At 42.9% G+C, this 20,468-nt stretch overlaps 1 protein-coding gene across 1 annotated transcript; it reads left to right on the plus strand.

Annotated features, from left to right (window-relative positions):
* Positions 1–701: 701 nt before the first annotated feature.
* On the plus strand, positions 702–19,946 carry LOC135389163 (arrestin domain-containing protein 3-like). The gene is made up of 8 exons (XM_064619207.1): positions 702–1,026; positions 8,064–8,136; positions 8,250–8,397; positions 8,618–8,720; positions 10,235–10,491; positions 12,388–12,559; positions 13,197–13,345; positions 16,272–19,946. Exons 1-8 carry the CDS (start codon positions 768–770, stop codon positions 16,326–16,328), a joined length of 1,218 nt encoding a protein of 405 aa, XP_064475277.1. The 5' UTR covers positions 702–767; the 3' UTR covers positions 16,329–19,946.
* The last annotated feature ends 522 nt before the right edge of the window (positions 19,947–20,468 follow it).

Here is a 20,468-nt window from a genome sequence, read left to right on the forward strand (position 1 = left end):
AGGCGCACTACATTTTCCGCGCTGTACCACGCAGCGGACAGCGAATGGATATTCGGCGCTACAGTTCCGGAATCTCAGGTGCGCGATGGCTCATCCGACTAGGGTTACTTTCGATGATTCTTCGTTATCTTGGAATGTTTCCGACGACAGGGCTGCCGTACTATTGGTTTGAGCCTCGCGTGGCGGTGGCACATGGTCAGCATGCTCGCCATGTCACGTCGTGACTGGAAGGTACCTGGGTTCGAATCGAGTCATATGATAGCAGCCCATCTGTTGACGTTTGCGCTAGCCGAAGATGTTGGAGATGTCATGACGCTGAATTTCGGAACCGTGGAGCGCAAAATGTACGTAGTTGATCACACAAACAAACGGAGCCTCACAGATGATAATGGAGAGAGAGGCGCGCTGGTTACTCATCTTTGAAAGCTATATATATATGGGTCACTGAACTGGCACGAACAGAACCCCATGGGGTACCATTATCTGTTTGGGGGCCTATTTAAAAGGGGGAGATGTTGGCGCACGTTAAAGAACGCTCAGGTGGGCAAAATTAATCCACACACTCAATTAACCACTGTGGCGTCGCAGTTGTCTCGCGACGTCAGGCCCCGAATTATTATTATAAACGCTGCTTCTCGTCCCTTTTGGATTATCCGTTTTCAGGCGGCTTCAAATTTGGCGCCACTCTCGCATAATCTCGTGAGAACGGACCTCACCTTGGAGTTACTCGACTACAGCTGATAAGACTGGACAAAATCTCAGACGCCATGGGAAAACTGAAAGCTTTCGACATTGTATTTGACGGCTTCAAGAATGTTTTCTACCCGGGTCAGCAAGTGAGTGGCAAATGTGCGGTGGACCTCAAGGGCGACATGAAGCTCAAAGCTTTGCGCGTCTTCATGCGCGGAGTGGCTAAAGTGCATTGGACAGAGTCCCGCAGCACGGGAAACAGACTCGGGGCTTACACGGAACATTACAACGCTGAAATTGAGTACTTCTTCAAGGGACAAACGCTCTTTGGGTCAGGTGAGTCATCACTCGTGGTCACAGACACCCAACTTCATTTTTACGCCGCAGTTTCGGCCAACACCTTTACTGTGAACATATGTGCTTGTGTGACGTTTTGTGTTAAAACCAGTTAAAACTGTGGGCGTTTGTTTTTATCGTACCACGACGAGGCAAAAATCAGGGAGTGACTCACGCTGTGTACGCTTGCATGCTGTGCGTGGAATCCGAGCATTTTTTTCTTGGGAAGGAAGCTCTGGAGCCGTAATTCCTTAGTCAGGAGAAGATGCATTCGAATTTAACAAGTAACCGAGGGCGATAACGAAACCGAAACCGCATCCGGATGAGACGGTCTGGAATTCAAGATCACCAAGAGCAAATTGACGCTATTTGGGAACAATTGTTGTTGGATATAAAGCTAGCGTTTTCGTGGATGCCTAGTCTGACGCACGTCTGTTTATGAATTGGTGGGCAGGCTGCCAGATAAGTTATTTTTCTACCCTAACAGGAAAGTGATAAATAAATAAAGATAAATTAATCGACAAACGGGGTCCTTCATCGTTTTTTTGTGTCATTGCCACAAAGCTCAGCGTTTCGGCTGTCCTTCGTTCATTTTCGTAGCGCGAATACGGTGGTTCTCAACCCCCTTCCTTTATTTTATCCTTAGGGATCAATCCTTACTTCCTTAGCATTTATCAAAACGTGAATTATATATATATATATATATACATAATTAACGTTTTGGCGGACGTCTTGAAAAGTCGAAGTTTGGGTCGGACGGTTCCGTAACTATAGTGAACGTTGAGATAAATGAGAGACAGAAGACAAAAGTAGAGGAAGTAACAAAAAAAGGGTTTATTAAAACTTAAAAGTTATAAAAGCTAGGGGAGACGTTTACGTTACGGCGGAAGCTCCACCTTCGTCAGGACGAAATGTGGCCACGAGGCTGCTAACTGTCGGTTTCTTCGTATTTTTCTTCTCAAATTCTAATCTAATCTAATTGCCTTATTGGACCATTGTCAGTAGTGCACAGGTGGGCAATGTTTGAGTGGGTGGTCACGTAGAACATGACGTCGTCCTACCAGGCCGAGGACCTTACATATTTAGGGGAAAAAAGCGTCTGACTACCTGCGCACTGCTGGCAATAGCCCCGTAAGGTTGAAACAACTGGCCAGTGTTGATGTGGTGATGCTTGTGTACTTATACTTTCAGACATATACTTATAAACATATACGTGCAGCTAGCCAAAGAGCAACATTTTCATCATGTGGTAGCAGCTTCCCCGCAGAGATTGTATTGCTGTAGGGCCAAATTTGCATTTTTTCTTTTTAAACGGACCACGAGGAGATCCTCAAAACCTCCATAAGCATATGTAACACATACCTAATATAATGACCATGTGGGGTATGAACCAAGCATTAGATAGAATAACCAAGATACTAACTAAAAACCCTGGCTAGATATTGCTGCAACCTGACCGCTGCTGGAGAAATTAGATGGCGACCTTCTTTCTTGGAGCAACTTTGGAGTGGGAAAATGGCCGCACGTAGGTGGTGTGTCATGCATGAACTGTACCCGTGTTGAATGCAGTATGGCGCATCTATTTCAGATAAAGGTCATTTTTGGGCATCTTTTCACGATCCCTTTAAGCGAGACATTCTCAGATTCTGGGGGCTTTAAGACTGCCGCAACATGCTCGAGATGTTGCTCTTTTATCTGAGAGCGTATGGGTATGCTGTCAAAGTACCGTAGTTGAGTACATTTTGGGGGTGATGTTTCTCAATGCAAGTCCAAATTACATGGCAGGAGTAGCAGTGACGAAAGCTTTTTTGTTATGTCCTCTTCTGTCATGTGCACATGCCAGTACCCCGACATCTAGTGTACTGGTATTATCGAAGGCATCCAATCAGTCATCAGTTCTGGGGATTGGCTGGTGGTCAGGTTGCATGATGGCATTGAGTTTGCGGTAGTCTTCCCATTTATTTTTTTATTTTTTGCAAAGTACCTTCGGGGAAGCTTACTGTCATTGGAATGGTGAAATCAAGTTTTCCTTGAGAAGCGAATCCACCTGTCTATCTCTTCTTTGTCCGGCACTGATGCGTAGTGCATATTCAGTACATGTTTGGGATTTTGAGAATAGCGACGGGTGCTTCTCAAGAATCTGAGCGAGTCGCTGTGTGATTGAACTCGTGACTCTATCCTTGTTTGATGTGGTGACAGTGGCGAGGTATTTGTGTAACTTCTCCGGGCGTGACAAGCCCAGAGAATGATTGAAAAGTATGCATTTCCATACTAACTACCCATATTTTCAAAAGGCTTCGAAAAACTCATTCGTGGTAGGTTATTATCATTTCTCACGCAAAATTTGATACTTTCAGATTTGCAGTTTGGTTTGAGAAAAAAATTTGGAGGACGTTTATGGTTGTGTAACACGAATTTCAGCGACCGTTGTTGTAAGCGAATGTTGACACTTTTATTGCTGCTGTATGGAGAACTACTTTAGAATGATGAGTACTGCCTCGTGATCTGTGAAGTGAGTGCTGATGTGGTCGATATTCCTGACGAGGTATCAGTTTTGGAAGGCTAAGTCAATGCAAGTTTTTCCGTTACGGTCCGTGTTCTGGTGGCGAATTGCAACATCAGCCCATCTTGTAGGCTGGTGATGAAGTTGGTGATGTTTGTGTCAGCATTAAAGCGCCCTAGCAGCAGTATATGCGATGGCATGTGGTCGGTTAAGGCATTGGTGAGGTACGCTATAACTCGCAAAACTGTTGCAAAGAGTGTCCGACGATGAGTCCACTCTCAAATTGCGTCTCACCCACAAGACAAGTGAGGCCACCTGTGGATCCACTGGAGACACGATGCACACAAGCATGCAGAAGGTGGTAAGGTCGACAGTTGGAAGTTCTAGCCAAAGCAGAGCGTGGCAATGCAATGGCAGCACTGTGAGAGATCATTCTTGAACCACAAGTGATCACACACTGACCAACTCTCCCTGTATTGCCTAGTGAAGCTCTTTATGTCTCCTTTGGCTTTTGCCTTGCCTCTTCTTCTGGGGGACACATGTAGGGATCCAGCGCTCTCTCGTTTGTGGTCTTGACTGCACGATGAGCTGAGTCTTCGCGAGCTTTGTGCTTCCGTTTGCGCTCTTGTGCGTCAGCAGGACCCAGTATCTCCGTGGCGTCTGAAGCAGAATCACTAAGGGTGTCTTTGGCAAACTTTTCCATTGTCATGCTAACACTGTCGTCGTCACTAATAAATAATGATCTAATGCAGTTGACAAAGCGCCCTCTATGCGGAACGTGAAACGAGGGGGTAAATGTCCTTTGCTCTGCAGATACCGCGATCTCGGGGAAACGACGCACTAACTGCTATCGTTGTAAAACTATGATCCACAGAACTCGCTCTTCTGACCCTGAAAGAACATGTCACGTCTGGATTTGAATGAACACTCTTTACTAGAGTCCAGATGCTTATGCGTGTAAGATGTTGGCTTTGGGTGCCTATAAAAAGACAAAAAAAATCTCAGCACTAAAAATGGATTATAGACGTCATAAATGCGACGATTTTTTGTGCTCTACGAAGGTGGAAAGCAATACTTTTCCTCTTCACGATAACACGTGAAAATTTGCCATTCAACTATGGTCACGTTTTTATTATCTGGGCTGTCGGACATACAAAGAACTATGTAGAGGACCTTAAAAACGATGCTTTTCAACCAAATGTCATTCATGAAGGAGTGCACTGAGAATAGTGGTGACAAAAACTTGTAGCGATGCTCTTCAGCAAAGAAAGATATCGTGCATGACTTGAGTTGAGTCAACAGTAAGACACGTGTGGGTGGGAAGCTCTGTTGTGTGTCACTGACCACCACCTTGTAAGCATTGAGTTAGTGTTCCACGAAACTCAATGAAATGTTGGATGGCAGACAGTCGTATACAGCCACTCCATTATTTCTACTAATCACGGTCTTTATCAGAGAGAAATGCCTCAAGATATTCCGCAGTTTCATCCTCACTCTATCAGCTACTCTGCAGCTTGGCAGGTTGTTGACGCATTCTTGGATGTCAGAAATTATAGGAACGCTGTAGTAAAGGATGTGACCAGTTATACAAATAGACACTCGATGTGCTGCAACGAAGGAGCCATTGCCTGATTTCCAATCAACCCCCAAGCTCATTATTTATCGGCAGTTTTGATAAATGAGCTCAAAACAGCCCGAGAGCCAAGTCTCGTAAAATGATGTCTTCCACAAGCCTCGTTGCTTTCTGCCGTAAACCCACGTAGGCAGTTTGTGAGGAATAAATGAGTGAGGTGCTTATGCCAAAATAAGCGTTTTTCCCATCCCCTTGTATCTAAAAGGGCTAGAGGTGAAGAACAAATATAAGCATTTGTCTAAGAATGCACTCATTAGCTCAGGAGTTTCTATAGAGTCATTCCATCTATTAGATCGTCATGTTCTCATTGAAAAGCACGTGAGGCATCCTAACGAAAATAATATGCACCTTTTTTCAACATTGAATTTGTTACAGAATTACAGTGGGGGTGTTTCAGTACATCCTGCAAAAAAGAAAGTGGCCAGCAACAATTGAATGATGCAACACAACACAGATAAGATAGAAAATAAATTTTCATTACACACAATGCTGGCAGTATTGGGGCAGTCTGTTCCAATTGTGAATCGTTTTAGAAGAAACTGAATACACGGTCATTATTCCAACAGTTTCTGTACTGGAAGGGAGCATCGATCCTGTAACACTATACCTTCCATCATGTATATTCTACAGACCTTGGATGTGAACGACCTCCTTAGCATTACACCAGAAAGGCATTTGTGTAAATTTAATTATGCACTAGCTGACAAAACTCCATAAATGAAAGATGTTGTGCTCCTGACAGGTAATCAGCTCGATGAACAGGTTTCAAGTCATGCTTAATGTCTTTGAAATTGAGACAAACTAGATGCCATTGAAGAAAGGCATCATACTGATAACACATTTGAGGCGGTTGTGTTCGTATAAACAGAAAAGACTGCTATATCCAGAGCTGTGAACCTGCACACCAAATACTTTTACAGCAAATGGGTGCACAATAAATACAAAAACCAATCCGGCTTTGGCATCATGGCAAGCATTCATGGGCATGGCTTTCTCCAAGCTATGTCAAAGCATGACTTGGGTTTCTATCTACGACACGTAGAAAAATAATAAATTCTCACGTACATGATGTGGTGTCCACCCATTTCATCGAATCCCACTTCAATCAAACAAGTCACCAGCTTGTGCAAGACACGCAGATACGTTTCCGGGCCCTTAGTTAGCAGAAAATGCTCATGTTTCTGCGCAACTCTTGATATTTGACAGTCTAATCTGATTCCGTTGAAGATTGTCATAATGGTCTTCCTGACCATTGCTATACAGGATGTCCCAGAAAACATTTAGCTGAATTATAATAAAAATACTACGCCACCTAGAATCATGCGGTCAACGGCATTTGTTCTTGCTAGGTTTTTGCCACCTCCTGATGTGAATGCCATGTAACATAAGGTGTGTTATGTAAATTTTTGCGAACTGAACAAGGAAATTTGTTAAGTAAAGGTGACTTTTTTACCCCACAAATGTGAAGAGCGTGTCATGATAATTGATCCTATCGGCAAAGATAGTTGAACATCATGCTTTTCGAGGATCTAAGAGCATAGCACTCGACGACTTTTTGAGCGCAAATATTGTCAGTCCAACGAAAGGAGGTTGTAAACCCAGCCCACAGAGTGATAGTAGAAAGAGATAACACAGGCATGTCTTATCGCATACGGGTTCTGCTAGTAGCATGCCTTCCCTCTCCCAATTTTAGGAACTGTCACTTCTTTACTGTGACTTTTTTTACTGTCACACTATGTGCTGGGTTGGCGACCTCCTTTCGTCTGACTGACAACGATTACGCTCAAAAAGTCGTCGAGCACCATGCTCTTGGTGCCCCGAAAAGCGTGATGTGCAGCTATTTTTTCCGATGGGGTAGCGCCTCAATATCCCTGTCAATTTTCATGAATTTGAGTAAATTGGGCACGCTCTTCATATTGGTGGGGTAAAATAGTGACCTTTACTTAACGAATTTTCGAGTTCAGTTCGCAAATAAACTTGCGTTATATGACAGTCGCATCAGGAGGTGGCAAAGACCTAGCAAGAACGAATGCCGTTGACTGTGTGATTCTTGGTGGTGTAGTTTTTCTATTATAAATCAATGACACATTTTCTGGGACACCCTGTATACGATATAGTGTAAGGTAGCCGACAGGGTAAGTAACTGTGTAACTGTTTCCATATGAATGTCTGTTTTACTCGTCAGTAAAATCATTAGCAGTAGCAAAATCTGTAGCATTTGTCATTACCTTTACATTACTGTTTCTCGGCAGATAGGCTCATGATCAGAGACACTGCTTCATGATAGCAAATCTACTCAAATTACATTACATTACGACAGTAACTAAAGGCATTTTCTTTGCAAACTGGGGAAACTTGCTTGGAGTCAGATTTTAAGTAACTCGAATGTACCTGTAACAAATAAAATGTTTCGAGCAAAATAAAAAACGATTTGATTAAAAAAGGCGGTCAGCAATACTATGAAGCAGCGTTAGACAAAATGCCGGAACCGCATAATGCATATCTACCAACGTGTGAATGGAAAACGTGCCCTTTCACAGGCCATGGTTATCCCGTGCATTAGCACTTATTTGTCTGCAGGAACTTTGGAGCACGCAGATTCTTTTTCAGAAACGAACACAAGTTTCGGATACAGCGAGCACTTTGCGAAAAGGTGGCCAGTTTGTACGTGCTCTTTGATTTTATACCCTGCGCACGATTGTGCTGGTTACTGCCGCTGCAGGTACATTGAGATGTCGTTTTAGGATCTCACAATATATTGCAACAAATGTACTTAGCAATGGTGAAAAAAAGGAAGGCTGCCAGTGTTGGTATTGAGAAAGCCATTTAGAATGTTGCAAGCTTTTGTGCAAGCAAGGTTTTTATTTGTCCGGTATACAAGATAAAAGGTTGTCCTTGCAGAAGCGGGTGATGGACGAGACACACTCAATGAAGGGCATCACGAGTTCAACTTCTCCTTCCAGCTACCCACAAGGTATTTGCCTTTGGTACGCGTGGAGCTGACTTGCATAGCAAATGGGAGGAAATAACATTTTTCTTTTTTGTCCAATTCCGCGTGTGAAAGAAATTTTTTTTATTGGCCTTCAGTGGGATTCCGACGTCCTTCGAGGGCAAGTATGGGAGCATCCGCTATTGGCTCAAGGCAGAAGTGGACAAACCATGGGCCTTCAACCACAAGACCAAGAAAGCATTCACTGTCATCTGCCCCACAGATATCAACAGAAACGAGTACCTCGTAAGCATACCACAAAGCACAGTGAATCTATTCATACACCCTCAAGTCGAAGGGATATCTTATGTATCTGGTTGTATGTACTGGTTATCTTCGGTACTTTACAATGCGCCATACATCTCAGCAAACTTTGTAAATGCATTCAGCAGCTTCCCCTGACACAACATCGAACCATCACGCGCATTGACGGAGCACGGCCAGTGAATAAGTTTTTGCTTTTCAGATGCCCGTTGAAAACAGTGTGGAAAAGACACTGTGCTGCTGGTGCTGTACATCTGGACCCATTTCACTCTATGCCAGGACAGACCGAAAGGGATACTGCCCTGGTGAGAGATTGTTGTTGTTGGAATGCGGACTCCAAGGGCTTTTGCAAAATGCCACCGAAAATACTTCCAGCAGATTGATTTTGACCAAGAAATCTATGTGCCCAAACATACTTATGCAAAGCGTGTCATACTTTGTCATTAGTATTTGGCGCTTGGTTCCACAAATTATTCTAGAGGGCAGTTTCCTGTGGAAAGTTTTGGCGTTCATGTCACCTACATGCGCCCACTGTTTTTCATGCCTGCCATTACGCGTCCTCCCACTTCCTGGCATGCAATTTCTAAGTTGTGTGCATTATAAATTTTTTTTGTGCTTCATTTGCAATTTGTATCACGCAGGCTTTTCTACACTTGTAAGTGAAGTGCAACACACATCGCGTCCTGCCTTGCAAGTATGAGAGGCGTCCCATAAGTTCTCGGCCTGACCCAGAAGGAAATGGCTGAGGTGAATGAGCCAACGTTATCTTTCAACGTATATCACAATTTGGGCGTCAAGAGACAGTGCGTGTCTACACGTTAGCAGCGTTCTTCTGCTACCCAGGAGACCTTCCGACTCTCGTAACGAGATCAAAGTGACGCCTTAGGTTTCTAAGGGCAAATTCTTTGGACGATGTAGTCACCACAAACATCCACACGCTTAACTAAAAATGTGCCAGTGCATAAAAAAAAAAAAACTCTCGTCCTAAAAAAATGGCATCAATGACGTCAATGTCATTGGGAAATAGACACCACGCTATAACAGTGGTGAACCTAGCAAGTTTGTACGCTCACGGTTCATGTTTTTGGCACGGGGAACTGATGGAAGTGTAATGGTACAAGACCTAGCAAGCACATAGATGGTTAACCACAGCAGCATGGTGTGGGAGCAATTGTCTCGATGGAACAGGATTGCATAGTGGGCGTATGGAGATGACCACCACTACTAAAGCGTTGCGTGAGAAACTGGTCTGTGGAGAAATCTGTGGAACCCAACGTCTAACACTTATGATGGGTCACAATTCACATTGCATAATTACGTTAAAGGGACGATGAAGAGATTCTATGGAGAATGGATGACTTTTTCCATGTTCCATTCTGCATGGGTGCAGCTCAGGGTAGGTCACCTGCTCCTGATGTCACATGTAGTGGGGGGTCCACTATTCTAACAAGATGCCTACGGAGGTTTTGAGGATCTCTTCCTGATCCCTTTAAGGGGTCTCATAGTTGAAATTGAGTGGTGGCTGCACTGGATGTGCACAGACTTTCTAATGTGTCTGAAATATTTTTTGCTAAGCAATGGATGCTGGCATTCTAGCAAACAGTACAAACGATACCAAAGTACCACGAAGACTGGGCCCTGCTTCCAAAATCATTGCTGTCATGTGTCTAATGAGTGTTGGAGGGCATGGGCAGAAAGAGCAAAATAATTGTTACGTGGGAAAACACTTATTCCTGCATTTGTATTCCTATAGTCTCGCGCCTGAAATGTGAGCTGATGAAATATTACCCGCTCCATGATGTGCCTTCTCCTCTTGCAGGAGAATCTATAGCCATCACGGCAGACTTTGAGAACCTTTCTGGCCGCATTGTGGTCCCGCAGGCTACCCTACAGCAAACCCAAACTTTCCTGGCTGGAGGAAAATCTCGGTCGCGCCGCTGCGAGTTCACCCGTGTCACCGGTTTGGCCATCCAGCCGGGCCGGGCCGCAAACTGGGACGCGCAACTCCTCAAGATTCCGGCTCTAGCACCATCCATCATCAACTGTTGCCTCATCCATGTACAGTATGCAGTCAGGGTGAGAAAGGGCACTAATGTATCGGACACATTTTTACTCTTGTCAGCTATCAAACTGATATGTGTCCTACAGATGTTCCTTACAATCAAAATTTTAGGGGGACACACACTACAGCAAAGGAGCTAAAGGACGTTCATTACGAAGCTGAGGCAGGACACAAATTTGTTTGTTTCACAAGTGACCTGTGGATGCCCAGAAACAGCTACTCAGTCTGCACAACTCAGCACAAGACGGTCAACCAGCAGACGACATAGCTAGAACTAGGGCATTTTCGATTTTTCTTCCCTGGAATTCTCGTCCGAGTCTGTAAGCTGGATAAACGAGAACAAAATACATGGGGCAAAATCTGTTATGGGTTTTTTGTCCGGATACCGTGGGATCCAGATAAACGGGGCTTGTCTATATCGCGTATCGTGTAGACAATTGTGTCCCTCTTGTGACGATGAATGTCAGAAAAATAATACTAAAGCCATGGACTACAAATTGCTAACTTTTAGTGCAAGAACCATATATTGTAAAATTCGCACAAATATTCAACATTTGATTTAGCATTTGGCTTTCTTCTTCTCCCAATCGATTCATATTCAGATTCTCACACCCCTAAAAATAACCTTTATCTGGCTCACCTTTCAGTTAGTTGAAAAATAATTCTGCTCCATTTATTTAGCAGAATTTATCGTAACTACCTTAGGCTTGAGAACTAGTCACTCGAGATATTTCACTCGGTACTGATCATCAACTACGTGCTCAGCAAGGTATTTTCATTGGTATTTTTGCCTCAAACACTACAAGAGTGGAGTCACATCCCCTGACCTCAGTTATGCGCAGCAAAGAATTGTTTGACTAACTTTTTTCGTGTGTGAGCTATGTTCTGTATTAACGTTATGCTCAATATTATAACTGTGCTCCATGTACTGTAAACATATTTTAATTCTTGATGCGTTAATTTTTGTGAATTTCGCGACCGGTAAAAAATTTTGAAAATTTGTACTCACAAATACAATGTTTATCCCGTGAAAGTAAATAGCCCTGGATGAAATTAAATATTTGCAAATAACTTGGCAAATGACCGAATGTGCGATTCGCGAAAATGAATGCATCGCGAGTAGAAATACGTTTACAGTACGATTGTCATTATTTCCCGCAAATTTAGTCCCTCTTGGAAGTAACTTGTATTAATTTCAAGTTGCTCTTGTCTTGGGAATGTTTTGCCCCTGCTCTGCTAATGGAATACTCCATGCCTGTTCCACCAGTACTACCAGTGCAACAGTTTTGCCTCTTCCTGGCGAAAACTTGGACCCAGCTCTGCCAATGGGATACGCCATATAACTAGAGCTGCGCGAATATTTGAAATTTTGATTATGAAACGAGTATCTGATGCGATCGAAATGCTGTTCGCAACCTATTTTCAGTGTTCATCCAAACGTAATAGAGCGCAAATGATGAGAAAAGGGTAAATATGATTACGACACACTGATGTGAATCCAGATAATGTATGTAGTAAATGTAATGTACTATATGATACAAATCCTGACGTGTTTTTTAGAGGCTTTATCGTAAGCAGTGTAGCATATATGTAGGTATTCTTAGAGTGAGTAAAGTTAAAGTCTCGAAAAATAGAAAAATGTACCTGTATTGGACGAGTTTCACAGAGCGCAATTTATTTTAGCATCCTCACTATCTTAGTGTGCAGTTTGGCAAAACATATACTAGCGAGGGCGAGGTTGTGACCCACAGAATATTCCTTCTTCAAGGTGAAAAAGCGGGCGTGTTGATCTTGCATGACGAACTAGCACTGGGAGTGCTTAACCTTCTGAGTGTCATATTTAAATGCTTTTGTTGGAAGTCTAGCACCTGTCCTGTTGTCTCCTCACAATATTCCTTCTTTAATTTCAGATCACATTACAGATACCAGGTGCTTACAATCTATTTGTCGATCTTCCTGTGGTCATTGGAACAGTGCCCCTTCGATCAAGGCCACCCCACTACCACCCACAGAGGTCACTACTGGGAAATCTTGGAGAGCAACATATCTATCCACCAGTTCCACCGTACTCACAAGTTGAACGTAAGTTATTACAACACTTGCAGGCAGGTATTCCCAGATTTCACTTCTTATTCCACACAAACTATCGTTGGACGACGAATGCTGTTTTAGACAGTTTCTGCTTGAATGCCTCTTGACGCACCTAACCACGCTCATACAGTTCCTTCTTAAATGCCTTCATAATGGCAAGCGGCAACCTCTTCAATAATTCCATACTTGGATGGTCCGTGTATCTCCGTATTTGGTCCAAATTAATGGGGTTTTACTGTAGCTGTGCCCAGAATATGTTCCTGGTGACTATAAGGTTTTTTTATGGATGTATGCAAACTTCTACAGGGAAATCTATAGTTTCCAAAAAGTGCACATAAAGAAGACTGAACATGTTGATTGTCCGAGTGATGTGGTCCCATATCTCAAGTAGAGGGACTTCTTGTGGAGTTGCAAAATTTACAAAGTTAGATATTAAGTTTTTTTCCTCAATATTCGATATTGAAAGAAATAATTCAAATTCAATTTGCAGTGTGTGCAAGATATCGATATACTCAATTCAATTTAATTTAATTTAATGTTCACTATTTTCTCAAATATCCGTCCCGATTTATTGACCTAAATTTCCTCAACTTTTGAGGATGTACAGAAAAGGGCATTTTCTTGGCAGCGCCACCCACGTATGCAGAGTGTATTGATGGCTCGGTAGACATCAGAGACGAAGACGATGATGAAGATGTTGTTGGTGATACGAGGTTCACTCCCATGTATGCCTATGTTCGAGACTACCTCTACCAGCCTCCACCAGCCTACTCAGAGGTATTTCATACCTTACTTGACGATGCATGCACAGGAAAAATGTTTACGTCCTCGTTTTTAACTGTAAATTGTTTGTGCAATGGTACAGTATCCCATATGCACAACAATACGATTACAAATTCTTTCTACTGTAACAAACAAGCTACTGTAACTTATGCCCCTGCTACACAGGCGTTTTGATGGTAATTGAATGATAATTGAATGCTGCTACATGGTCACTTTGGATTGTCCTTAACTCGATGGAGACTCCAGATATGTCATTGAAGTTGTCGATAATCATGGAAAACTGCCCACGGCAGTCTCATACCCAGCAAGCAAGCAAGCACAGTGATTCCACGCCTGCACCAAATGCGCTATTTTGCACCGTCCTGATAAAAATCTCAAATTTTGTGCTAAAGCGGTCCAAACAGAGCGTGCTATCTTCTCCCACCTGGCCATTGGTGGCTGGAACGCTGACCGTGGAGAGGGTGAGATGATCCTCCTTTCCACGTGCCCGTTATCGCCGCTTATATAGTTTCCAACTCTCGAGGAAAACATTTGTGAGGAGAAACTTTTCGAGCTGTGTGTGTGCAATGAGAAACAGTGCCTCCCTTGTTTGCAGTGTACAGTAAAACCAGCGGATAGCGATATCGCGTGTAACGATATCCCTCGTAAAACGGTGGTTCATGATTTTACCGTCAAAATATACATTGGTTCTATGGGGAAACGACCCACGTATAGCGATGGAGACCGCGGTTCCGAGTACTCGTATAACGATGTAAAATGCGCTGTCCCGTGCGCGTAACCACGCGGCGATTTTCGCCGCGATAAGATACAGTAGAGTCTCGATGCTACGAATCTCACGGGGTAGCGGAAAAAATTCGTATAATCCGAAATTCACATCAAAAGAATTAAACCAAAATAAAAATTCAAGCAAGAAAATAGACAGCGACTGTTCATTTCCCAATACTGTCAGTGAAAGAGGTAGGTGGTAACGCTTTTATGTCTCCGTATTTGGCCAATGCTGCTCAAATTCGCGAGATGATTCAAAAGGCCTAGCACGTGCTTTCCACCCGCGAGTTGCGCGACAGTGTTCTAAAGCGAGCTCCTCCTAAAGCACGCAGGCGTTAGGTGAAGCCGACTTGCGGAATGGTGACGGGTAGTGTTGCCAGAAGTTGTCCTGCTATGTTGTCTGGTTCCCTCCACAAGTTCTGATTGCTGTTTTCCCAAGCCACTGCGATGACACACAGCTTCGCGTTTTTTTTTTTTTAGCATCTGTTTCTTCTTTTTTTTTTTTTTTGCTACACGCAGTGTGGCGCGCGACTTTTCGAGGACGTGCTGTTTAGCTCAGCCCTCGTTTAACGATGTACCCCGTATAACGATGGAATTCGTGACTACCGTCAATATCGTTATACGCGGGTTTCACTGTATTATGTACATGGCACGCGCGTAGGGTAAGGCACAAAGAATGTAGCTTACACAAGTGAGTTGCGTAGACTGTCAACTCGATTTGCCCGTCACATCCTACAATTGGCAATACAAACTTGGCCTGACTAGACTTAACGCGCTCTAATGTGTGTCGATCGCTGGACCATCGAGTCAGATCGTACCAGTAGCAGCTATTTGTTGTTTCACGCTGAGAGCAGAAAGTGGAAGATCACTGCAGGCGCAACATCCAGACCTCGTTTACATAAACTTGACGTTCGCGTAATCTACTCTGAGCGTCGAAGCTCAGTGAGCAAAAATAATTCCTTGAGCGCATTTGAAGCTTATTAAAACGGGGCTTGCCGCTAACAACATAGAAGAGATGAACAGTGGACACATTCTGTTTCAAGATATGAATAGGCTGACAGAAATTGACGGACACCTTGAAAAGCTCTGTAGTTACTGTGTGTGCTTTTGACTTAATGAATTCTTTGAATGCTGTCTTGCATGCCCTCCACCGAGACGTGACTGATGCAACTTCCTCAGTAGGTAGAGCTCGTTGCTGAGGTTTGCACTCTGTTTGTACCCACTGTTGGTGATTCCTCCACGTACGTCCGTGTTCCTTACTGTACCAGTAGCATCATGACTTTGAATTTCCACACCCTGGTAGTTCGTGTCGGTGAGCTTCGCCGCTGCAAACTTGACTGCTGCAAGCTCCTCCAAGCTTTATCTAATGCAGTCCACAGTCCCAAGCCATATGTGTCCAACACGCAGTAGTCTTCTGGGCTCATAACCTGTTGAGCGGCAGTAAACACTGAAGCAACTACAAGAATAGCGTGCAAGCGCAGGTTTGTTACTCCCGCTGTCGTTGGTTCAACAAATGCACGCCTGCATTGTGTCAGCACGCGCAATGGCACATGATCCTGGGCGAGGAGGAAACGCCTTGTTCCTCATTTTTTTCACATTTCATAGCGCTTTGTGGACAGAGCCAGCAACTCTGGCGGGCTATGGCAACATGTGGCAGATACAAGACACGGTGGCCTTTTTCAAAGACGTTGCAAAAGGACAACCAAAAGAGATACAGCAAACCAGAAGCTGCGAACGGCTTTTCGAAGAAGAGTCCAACGCAGCTTGTCGTTACAAGAGCAGTGGCAGGCGAAATTGCTTTTGGACTTGGCAAAAACAGTAAAATCTTTATGCAGTTGGAGTGAAGGCAGTATGGAAGGCGGGTCTGAGTCTGCCTTCCACGAAGCTGTATAAGTTTCAGTTGGATAAACTATACAGTCTATAGCCATATAGTTTATCCAACTGAACAGCCTATGCACCTTTTCGTCATGAGTCACAACATTAGAGCTCTATGAAAAGATGACTAAGAAGCAAGCGAGCTGGTGAAGTTGACGCATAACATAAAACCTCGAGACTTAGGAACACCGAGTCTCATCATGCATGAGAGCTCTCTTCTTGCAGATTTTGCATTGGACACACGTGACATGCAGCTTTAACGGGGATCTCTTACTAACAGGTTGACCCCAACCCACGTCACATTACTACCAGCAGTGAAGAAGCTGATGCAAGGTAGTGCTGGCTGCATCTCTCCTTAGAAGGCATCATTCTCAGTGCCAAAGTGCAAATGGTCAACAGGACAATGGGTTTCATCCATGCTGCGTGACACGAACATAATTATCCTGGAATTGCCATTGGTGTGTGCCAAAGAGAAATGCGTACAGGAATAGTGTACAGCTTAGGGAGACTGTGGTTTGGCTCAACACTGGTTTCCTTCCTTCCTTTTTGTACTTGCTATGAATACTTAGGGCATTGCCGCACTGTTGAGCATCCAACATCTAGTTTTTGTTGTCTCATTGACTGCACGCAAAAGGACGTATAAAATCGAATATGTTGTTCATGTCTGCTTTTAAGGTGTGTGTAATGAGTTGCACTTCTTAAAATACTGTTCATGATATCGCCGTCATTTTAACGGGCCCACAACAAGAGGCCAATTTTCCAATTTTCTCAACACCTTCTTTCCACTGAGGCAATGGATTGCCTATGATGATGTCCGAGAGATCAAGAAGAGCATATCATTAACTGGTGTTAGAATGCAGGAAGTTGCTCTTCTCAGTTTCACTTTTCTGTACCTCGTTTTATGAAACTAATTAGTGTACTGTGAGCAAGTTTCGTGTTAGTTGCCCATTAAGGGAGGGCAGTTAAATTTTTTTTTACCAGTGTGTTCCTTTTTGTACAAATGCATTTACTCACTAAGTGACTATGTACTGTTGGGGACATTGTTGTCTGAAATCGGCAACTCGTGGTTTACCTCCTTTCAAATATCCAGGTGTGGCAAGACTGTCTCTTTTGAGTAATAAACATGTGCGGCATATGGTCCACCATCAAATACAATATTGGCACAACACTTTCAAGTACAACAAAGGTAATATGGGCTGCAGGACTACTAACAGGTGACTTGAGACAGCCGTATCCCCAACAGTACATAATACCTCGTGCCAACTTTGGTTCAGTATTTAATAGTGGAGATTGCATGAAAAGTGTTTTATGGAATGAAAATGTTTCTTTAAATCGAGGACTAGAATTTTTCGCAATAAGATAGTTGCAACCAATGGGGGCATAGCAGTCTGTAACACATAATTTTAAATCGAAAACTACACAAAGGGGACAACAGCACGAGAGGCCTTCCTGTTTCCTTCTGTAGTTTATCATTTTAAGATAAACTGTTATCAACTATCCCAGTTTTATACTATTCTGTAGCAAAGAAATTACGTATGGGGTGCGGAAAAATTATGAGCTCACTGATGACTCATCGGTTGCATAATTCAGGTTGGTTTTTTAATCAAAGCAACATATTTATATATACGCTAATAATATACATAATATATAGGCAGTACTCAAAATAAACAATTCTATTGCCTCTCTTGGCGTAGAGATGAGGTGGGAAGGAGTGTCCATTTTGTTCCCTGCCTTTGTCAAACAAGACTCGAGGGAATGGCCTTTTCTTATAATACTCCTCAGATAGAGTAATTGAGATGGATGGGTATTTCCCTTGCACCAGTCTCGCATTATAATTACATTGGAACACGCATGGTTTGTTGCCAAAATGGGCTTCTCCAGGATCCATGAATATCAAACTGGTGCACACTTGCCAGATGAGCCCTCTTCAGAGCGTGTCGCTTCAATTGTCAATAGCTTCTCGTCTGAAAAGATGAGCATCTGATGATGGGCGGCACCTCAACACTCTCGCCCTCTTGTTGGCCTCTGAAAGTGCATGACACTTTTGTTGTTGATAACTACGGTTACAATAGTTCTGACTGACTTTTCACTAATGTGCAGCTCTTTCCTCGTTGATCATCTTGGATCGTGTTTCAACTTGTTCCTTAGCATTTCAATGTTGCACCTGATGATAGCGGATAGAGGTTGACCACTCCTCGGACACTCCACAACCCCTCCTGTAATTGTGAAACGATTGACTGTCTTCCTCGCAAACCCTGCACGCATGCCAAGCATCATTTCAATCTTGTGCATCGAGTAGTCAGAGCAGTGCCACGTTTGGGATGCGCAACTACCATGGATAGCATAGCTGACATCCTCATAGATTCCAGAGTAATTGTGAAATAAGAAGAAGAGGTATCGAGAATGTCTGAAACATTAAAAATCTCCCGAGATGTATGGAAAAGAATCCTGGTTCATAAGCGGGACATACTTTTTCCGCACCTTACAGCGGCAGGAAACCTAGTTGGGCACATACTGGGGGAAAACAAAGTCAAAAATGGAGCAACGAGACATCCGAAATTTTGGCAGCTGTTATACATTAATAACTCTATGGAGTACGTGTGGGACTGTGATGGTGTCTGTATATTACAGCCATTTTGTTTGGACTAAACAAATGTTACTCGTGGCAACTAGATGCTACCTGTGGCTAGAAATTCAACTTTGCTGCGAGTGAAATGCTGAAATTCTACCTGCATATAGGTACCTTCGGCTCAGGTATACCAATCAACTGGAATATTCCAATTTTTCAAATACTGAATCAACTTGATGTTTCTTTCTAATTAAATATATTGCAATAGTAAGCTGCGCACGTAAGGACATAAAAGAAAATGTCTGCATACTTGATATTTTGATGTGTATGAATATATCGCGTATACACGCTATACATGTGCTGCATGTGTATCCAGTCCGGTACAGCTATTGTTTTGTTTCGCATTCGCTTTGGTTTTAAAACAATTATTCAGACATGCCAGTCTATACTCTTTTTATTCTGTGTACTCTCACTTATACTCATGTTTACTCTTCTGTTTCTTCAGTACAGGCTCTTGTCAATGTCAAAATGAACAAATGTTGAAACAGAAGGGATGAGCTTGTTAGTGTTGACGCAACATACACAAGCACTGAATGTGAATCGAGTTGTCAACAATCATACATCAGTAGACGCGAGTCTTTTGTACAAATGCCCACATTATTACAGCTATAAAAAGCCACAATTAGGAAGCCCTTTTTCTATCATCCATGCCACGATAGCAAGAAAGTGCTCCACCATGTGTTTTGTTCTGCTTGTACATATTGTGCCTTTGTGATGAGTGTAAAACAAACAACCATGTGTAAATATACATGATCGCACGTTTTTATAGTGCTGCCTCCATTTCTTGTCTTACTCGTAATATTGGTGCAGAAAAATTCATGTTATAACAAACGTAGAAAGCAGATTTTTCAAAATGTGCGCACACAATGTTTGGCAATGGAAAGAGGAAGCTATTTTTTAACGCGGTTGCCAACTCAAAATGAAATTTCCGTCGAGATCAACGAGGCATGTGACTTAACTTGTGTTATCTACTTAACATTCCTGAAGGCGCAATTTTGCAGCATGAGCAATCTGGGGTGAACGTAAATTTCTCTTCTATACGTTTAATATTTTCTTTTCTAAATACCTCGTATTTATTGAACGTGACAAACGGAAAAACCACTCCATTTCACTCTGTAATTGCCAAATGCTTTCGTGGTGAATATGCTGCTTAGATGAGGAGATTGTTTGCACTTTTGATATGGTTGTAAAACTGTGGTTGTATGCAAGGCCCATTACTCATTTTGTGGTTCTTGAACACTTTCTGTGCAGGAATGACTTGTAACTGCATTACTTGTATGTTATGAAACTTGAACAGGATTTAGTAAAAATGTATGGTGTTCTACACAGCAGTTGTGATTGTTAATATCTATGTACAGCTGTTATGCCAAATACAAATATTGTGCCACAGTTTACAGCTGCCAACAAATGAGTGGCTTTTTTACCTTTTGGTGCGTGCCATAAGGCATTACAGGCTTAATGTAACCACAATTTGAACAAACAACTTTATTCTAATCGTCATGATTGGGGAGCGTCATCACCAGGGCGACACTCTATCCCAGGGGTCTCAAACAAAGAAACCCTCTAAAAAACTATATATTCGGACATTGTTTTCAGCCTTGCCCGATGAACTGCTGCCTCCGTCCATGTTATGCAGAACACTTGGCATGTGAGCACTTGTTGTATCTCATGACCATTAAGAGGGTTCACCTTAATTCTCACACTAAGTGACACATTAAGAACAACAGTATAGTTATGTACAAAGGCCATTGTATCCTAATTTATTAGGAGTCATATTAAAGTGTGTAGTAAACCCGAAGCTATTATCAATAATGTCAGCTTGCTGTTTCTCTCTACTTTTTTATTTAT

The sequence above is a fragment of the Ornithodoros turicata genome, chromosome 3 (genome assembly GCF_037126465.1).
Source record: "Ornithodoros turicata isolate Travis chromosome 3, ASM3712646v1, whole genome shotgun sequence".
Lineage (NCBI taxonomy): Eukaryota > Metazoa > Arthropoda > Arachnida > Ixodida > Argasidae > Ornithodoros > Ornithodoros turicata.